This window comes from Cebus imitator, unplaced genomic scaffold (assembly GCF_001604975.1).
Source record: "Cebus imitator isolate Cc_AM_T3 unplaced genomic scaffold, Cebus_imitator-1.0 Scaffold221, whole genome shotgun sequence".
In the NCBI taxonomy this organism is placed as follows: domain Eukaryota; kingdom Metazoa; phylum Chordata; class Mammalia; order Primates; family Cebidae; genus Cebus; species Cebus imitator.
This window is the reverse complement of record NW_016107536.1, coordinates 567,689-574,456: the sequence shown is the minus strand read 5'-3', so window position 1 is coordinate 574,456 and position 6,768 is coordinate 567,689. Positions and strand designations below refer to the sequence as shown.

Here is a 6,768-nt window from a genome sequence, read left to right as displayed (position 1 = left end):
CCTGGACTTTGTCACTTATGTCACTGTCTCAGATTTGTAGATTAATTTGGGGAAAGACGGGAAGACTACTGATTTTTTTCTTTTTTTTTTAGTTGGAGTCTCACTCTGTCACCCAGGCTGGAATCCAATGGTGCAATCTCAGCTCACTGCAACCTCCACCTCCAGGGCTCAAGCAATTCTCCCTTCCTCAGCCTCCCAAGTAGCTGGGATTACAGGCACCCACCAACACGGCTGGCTAATTTTTTATTTTTAGTAGAGACAGGGTTTTGCCATGTTGTCGGCCAGGCTGGTCTTAAACTCCTGACCTCAGGTGATCTGCCCGCCTTGGTCTCCCAAAATGCTAGGATTACTGGCGTGAGCCACCTTCCAGCCCAATTACTGATGACATAGAAATAATCCTTTACAGCCGGGCATGGTGGCTTATACCTGTAATCTCAGCACTTTGGGAGGCCAAGACAGGCAGATCACCTGAGGTCAGGAGTTCGAGACCAGCCTGGCCAACCTGGTGAAACCCCACCTCTACTAAAAATATTAAAAAATTAGCCAGGCTCGGTGTTGGGCACCTGTAATCTCAGCTACTCAGGAGGCTGAGGCAGGAGGATCACGTGAACCCAGGGGAGGGGTGCGGGGGTAGTTGCAGTGAGTGAGCTGAGATTGCGCCATTGCACTCCAACCTGGGGCAACAGAATGAGATTCCATCTCAAAAAAAAAAAAAAAAAAAAAAAAAAAAAAAAAAAAAAAAAAAAAAAAAAAAAAAAAAAAAAAGGACAAAGAAAAAAAGAAATAATCCTTTACATCTTAACTCATGGAGAAACTGAAGCCAGAGAGGGAAAGTGAGCTGCCTGAATTTCTACAGCCCATGGTGACTGGTGGACCCTGCCCACCAGAGGCCAGGGTGCCTCTGAGAATGTCACCTCGACCCCTTCCTCAGGGTTCTCCCCAGTTAAACAAAGGGCAAGACTCACCCACCTCCTTCCAGACAAGCAGACCCAGGTCCCCACCAGTGGGAAGGGCTCCTCGTCCCAGCTCCCTGGGTATCCTGTTCCAAAGTGGAGCCCAGCTAGAGCCCTGACCGGGAGGTCACTGAAGTCTGGGCTGAGGGACAGCCTGCCTTGTCCCCTCCTGCCACATATTCTTGGCCATCAGGCTGCTTCTAGAGACAGAGGGCAACAGGACCCTCAGCTTCCTGGGAAAGCCTCGGGATTAGAGTGAAGGGAGCTCAGGCCCTGGCTCCAGCCGGAGCTCTGCTTCCCGCCCCAGGGCTTCTGCATGCCAAAGAGGTCACCTGGGGACTAGGAAGCGGGATGTGGGGGGGGGGGTTGTGGGGGGCAGGCATCAGCAAAAGTTAAAAGACCGGAGTCTGGGCTTGCCTGGTGAGGAACCAGACGCCCGACTTACAGGCCAGGCCTACCTCCCCAAGCCCTAGTCCCTCCAGAGAACACCAGTGGAAGAAACATGTCCACAGCTCCCACCCTTCCCCCACCAGGCCCTGTAGCTTTTGGCCCCATTCTCAGATGCCGTGAGGTGCTCTCTACCCTCCTCCTTGGGATCCTGATCCTGCAAACACCCAGGGACCTGAGTGACAGGAAGGCAGCCAGCTTCTCCAGCAAGGCAGAGCAGGGAGGGGCAGTTGGAGGAGGAGGGGCTTGGTAGGGCCGGAGAGAGCTGGGCAATGCAGGGGTGGCCAGGACGCAAAAGGTGTCTGACTCAGGCTCCAGGTCTGTGCAGAGGGCTCTCCCGACCCGGGAATCTCCTAGCATTCCTGATCCGTGACTCACCTCGATGCCCCACCCCAGGGAGCCACCTGTTCCCCCTAAATCTTGGCCTCTGGGCCCCACCTCGGCCCTACCTCGGCTTATAGGCTCAAAACCGCAGGAGTAAGGCCAGTATGAGGAGGCCGCCTTCACCAGCAGGGCCCAGAGCCACGATGGGGAGGAAGAGACAGGCTCTGTGAGGAATGAGCCCCCCAGTCCTCACCTCCAGCTGGGAACTAAACAAAGGTCATGCCCTGTTGGAAGCAGGAGTCCTAGGGGCACTGTCTCAGGCAAACCTTTCCCAGAAGTTTCCCCTCTTCAACCCACTTCATGCCCACGCCCTGTGCCCTGCACACTCTTGGGAACCAGTCAAACCCGGGCTTCCAGGTGTCTGGTGCCAGCTCGCCCTGCCCAGCCTGTGGCTGCATGCCCAGCTTGGTGCCCACCTTCACCCAGCCAGGCACGAGAACACCCCTCAGCCCACCCTGTTGCAGGAAGCAGAGCCCAGGACCTTCTCCCCAAGGTGCGAACAGGGCCTGAGAAGGATGCGTTACAGCTGAGCTCCAGGCTGTGGGCAGGAGCAAGGGCTGCTCTGTGGGCTAGCATGGGAGGGGGAATGCCCAGACTCAGCAGAGTGGGAGGCCCTACCGGTCCAGCTGCAACCGCAGGGGTGAGGGGCTCTGGCGGATCTTGCTCTGGGCCTCGGCATGCAGCATGCCTTCCGCACTTTCCCCGTTGATGGCCACAATGATGTCTCCAGGCCGGAGGTCAGCGGCCTTGGCTTTGCCCCGCTCAGCCACCTGTAGGGATGAGGAGCTGGTAGGCTCAGACTGGGGCCCACCCCAGGAGGGGGACTTCCCACTCTGCTGCCCACAAAACACAGAGGCTGGTCTGACGAAGGCCGGCCTGCTGCCTCCTGCACGGCCCTCTGCCTGCTCATGGTTGGCACCCAGATGATCAGCCGCCCCCTCCACGAGCATGGGTGGCAGCCGCCCTCCTCATGCTGGCATTCTAATGGGCCTCCCAAAGAATGTGCAGCGGCAGAATTTCAGGAACTGTGCTTGGAAATACTTTTGGATAGAGAGCCTTGCCCGTGCAAATCACACGTTGCAGGTGGCTGCCTGCACACCCTCCTGAAGACGCTCCCAGCCTGGGCCCGGGTCAGGCGGAGACTGCCAAGAACTCCGGGGCTCTTGTTCTAGTAACCACTCAAAATGGCTGCCTGCAGGTGAGGGGACAGCAACTGGGAGGCGAAAGCAGGCCCTGTCCTCGGCCCAGCTCCCTTTCACTCCCAAGGTCTGTTCCTGAAGTGGCCGCCACATCCCTGTGGCGAAGGGCTATGGCTCCCGGGCAGCCAGCATGCCGGGCAGCAGCAGGTCCCCAGCTCCAGAACAGAAAAAGCCAGCCATCTGTGCAGACGGGGATGGACAGGGCTGGCCTCAATTCTGGGGGACCTCCCCATCTCTTGGAGCTGCCACCCTTACCTTGGTCACCATGATGGGCGTGTGGAAATCCCTGCCCCCTGTGATACGGAAGCCCCAGGGAGCCGGCCCAGCCACATCCACTGTCAGCGCCATACCTGAGGAACAGAGGACCAGGAGGTGAAGTCTTTGTCCCCACTCAGCCCGGGGGCACTGTAAGGCAGCAGGAGAGGGGCCGTAGGGAGAAGGAGAGACACCACAACTCCTGGAGAAGCCACTCCGGGGCTCTGGGGTGGGTAGAGGAAGTGGCTAACTCCCTCCCTCACCCCTGAGTTTCACTTCCCCCCACCCTGGGAAGCCATGCCTCTGGGTTCTCCGTTCATCTTCAGCTCAGGGAGCGACTCCCAGGAGGGGGCTGTCAAGCTGCGGGCGGAGGGCTTGTTGAAGCATGGGGGTCAGGGGCTGGCAAGTGGAGGAGAGGCCAGCACCCCCCGGCCACCCCTCCTCCACCAGCAGGGCTCAGTCCCACCAGCCCTTGCTTCCTGTCCCCAAAACCCACAGAACAGGGTACTTCCTCTCCACTCTGGGGGAGGGTGGGTGAGTGGCCTGGGGAGAGCAGGGCTCAGGGAGCAGGAGTGTCAAGTCAAGGAACCAGGTGGCACCAATACAAACTGTGCAAGTCCCTGGCCAGGTGAGGGGCTGGTGGGGTGAGGCCAGGTCTTCACTGGGGCCTCCTAGCTGCCCACGTCTTTTGTTCTTGGCAATATGGCTCACATGGGCAAGACCGGGCTCCCCACCTCCCCCAGGGGCCTGCTGCCAGGGCAAAGAGACCAGAGCTCATCTGTCAAGCTGTGCACACCCACTCCCCAGATTCCCGATGCTGCCTGCCAGCCGGGGTGACAGGCCTCCCATCCACAAGCCCTCTGCTGGGCAAGGGAGTGCCCCTGCAGACAGACCCTTGTGGGATTTCCTGAGCCTCTAGCTCTGGAGCCAGGAGCCAACCCGGGCAGGAAGCCGCGGTGCCAGGCTGGGCACCACCCTGCCCAGCACCCATCCTGAGGCTGCCCGGGGGACACAAGTGCTACAGGACTCCATCAAGAGCACCAGCAGTCTGTCCTCTCCATCCCCGGCCGGCTTCCCCTTGGGCCCAGGCCTGGCCTCTGTCCCCAGCACCGCCCCCACCCCAGTCCCCGAGGCCGGCGCTGGCGGCTTACGGCAGCCCTGAGATTCCCAGACCTTTGAGCCGGTCAGTGGACTCCGCGCTGCGGGCGCCGCGGGGAGGTGCCCAGCCCGATGGCCCGGCTCTCCCAGTTCTGGAGCCTCCTTCGCTCCGAGGGCAAAGTACCGTGCGGGTCGAAGGCTGGAGAAGGAGCGCGCGGGCCGAGGAGAGCGCAGCCCGCCGGGGCGCCCCCGCGGAGGCGAGGCTGCAGGGAGCCTGGCCGCGGACGAGGCCGGGGTCCCGCGCCGAGAGTGGCGCGGGGACGGGCCCGGCGCCGGGAAGGGCGGGCCGCGCGGAGGGGCGCAGGTGGGCCCGCTCACCTGGCTGCCGCTCACCTGTCGGGCTGGGCGCCCAGGCCGGGGAGGGAGGGAGGGCAAGGAGACGATGTCGCTCCTGCTGCCGTCTGCCCGACTCTGGGGAGAGCCCGCCCGGGGCTCCGGGACCTGCCTCCGCCCATGTGATCCCAGGGCCGCCCCTGCCGCCGCCCCTGGCCAGGGAAGCCGCCGCCTCCGCGCGACGAGCCCGGGCGCTGCCACCTGGCCCGAACCCGTCGGGGGGATGGGGCGGGCTGTCCCCAGGGCTCCTTCGAGGCTGCGGCTGTCCTCTCGGTGGCGCCCGCAGCCTCCCCGGAGCGCCCGCACGCACCCGACCGCCCGGAGCAGAGAGGAGCCGGTCCAGGGACGGCCCCTCGCCCCACTTTGCAGACGGCCCAGAGGGCAGCCGCGCTCCCGCGCCCCGCATCCCCAGGTCCCGGGCAGGGTGGGCTGGCTGGGTGTGTCTGCAGTCCGCCTGGCTCCTCCACCCACTCCAGACTCGGAGGCTGGCGCAGATGCGGCCTTGACACCCACAAATCCCAAACCAAGGCCGCCCTCCTCCCCGCTAACTCCCTTCCTGAACGCTGGCTTCTCGGCAGCACAGAACTTTTCTGCCTGAAATGCCAGCAAAGTGGGGACCACCGGGGTTCTAGGAGATGGAGAGAGTACCCTGGTGGGGGGGTTCACTGGGCACCCCCACCCCCGGGCTGCTACCTTCCTCTTCCTGCGGGCCCTCACCTAACCCTCTCTGCAGGCCTGACCCCCTCCACCCCCTCCCCTTTTCCTGTCCTCCCCACCTTCCCCTGTCCTCTGTCAAGCACCTGCAGCCCAGGCTGTAAGGATGAGAGGACAGCCAAGGAGGGGACCCAGGTGACAGCTCAGGGAGGAGGAGGGGTAGGTACCTGGCAACCCTCTCCCCGAGGACCTCAGGCCCACGGAGCTGCCTCTCATCGTGTCTCCACTTGGCCTCTGGCTGTGAGGTTGCTGTGTTTTCAGGGGCGCTTGAGGGCGCAGCTGTGCCTCACCTGCCTCAGGTGTGAGTCATTCCCTCCACTCTCGCCCTGTGAAGAGTGCCCTTCCCACGCCCTCACCTGCCTGTGTCCGCATCTCGGCCTCCCCAAGTTCACACTCCAGCCCCTCACAACCCACAGCCTCTGTCCCGGGTGTGTACACTGCTCTCCCACTGGCTGGTTCCGGGCCCCTGGCATTGCCATCTGGCCTGATGCACCTGTTATACCTCCCCGACTGGACTGGAAGCCCCTTGAGGGAAGAGGCAGCTACAGGGAGGGTGAGCGCAGGCCCAGGGCACACAGACCTAGCCCCAAGCACACAGCTGCGTCTCACCGACTGTGTGACCTTCAGAAACTTCCTCGGCTCCTCTGGGCCTCAGTTTCCCCATGTGGAAAATGGGGATAATGTACCGCTTACCGTCCTGTTGTAAAAATTGCTTGGCCACAGGCAAAAGCCAAGGATGGCACAGAGGTGTCAAACACAGTCCCTGCCTCTAATGGGGAGGGGACTCCTAGGAAGGGATGTGAAGGAAGGGAAGTTCACCCATTCAGTTTTTCCATGCAATCATTCCAACATTCATTCAGTGAATACTGAGTGCCAGGCACCGTGCTCGCCTCTGGGACTGGAGAGTGAACCAAAGAAAAGCCATAATTTCCTCAGAGAACCCCTCCTGCAGGCCTTGGAGACTCTACAAATAACCCCAGGTTCATCCGGCAGGGCTTTCTGATGGGTGGGTTATGAATTCACAAAACCACCATAAAGACCAGTTAGCAGACCCAGGCAGGGCACAACTCTGTGGCACAGAAGGGGCATGTCCTGCTGGTAGCCTCTCTGTGGCCCTGAGGAGGTCACGTTGCCGCCCTCCCCTCTCTAAAGGGTGAGCCATCCCCAGCAGCCTCTGATCTTCCCTTCACCTCCCCACTGAGACCAGGTCAAGGCATAGAAGTGGTCATCTCTCAGGCAGCCCAGGGTCGGAGCGTTTGTTAGCTGTGGGAGGTGCCAGGGCTCCATCAAAGAGAGGGTGTGGACTTGATCTCTGTCCCAAGGAG

General features: G+C 61.5%; 1 protein-coding gene across 4 annotated transcripts in view; it reads right to left on the bottom strand.

Moving 5' to 3' along the window:
* Positions 1-5,440, bottom strand: part of PDLIM2 (PDZ and LIM domain 2) — a 16,170-nt gene extending 10,730 nt beyond the window's left edge. Inside the window, exons 1-3 of one of the 4 annotated variants that reach the window (XM_017549693.2) lie at positions 4,412-5,440; positions 3,239-3,333; positions 2,403-2,554 (exon numbers count right to left, since the gene is read on the bottom strand). In XM_017549693.2, the coding sequence (XP_017405182.1) occupies positions 2,403-2,554; positions 3,239-3,333; positions 4,412-5,135 (971 nt within the window). In that variant the 5' untranslated portion in view covers positions 5,136-5,440. The remainder of the gene's footprint in view (positions 1-2,402; positions 2,555-3,238; positions 3,334-4,411) is intronic. The other 3 variants (XM_017549694.2, XM_017549696.2, XM_017549695.2) reach the window with 3 other exon arrangements.
* Positions 5,441-6,768: the final 1,328 nt, after the last annotated feature.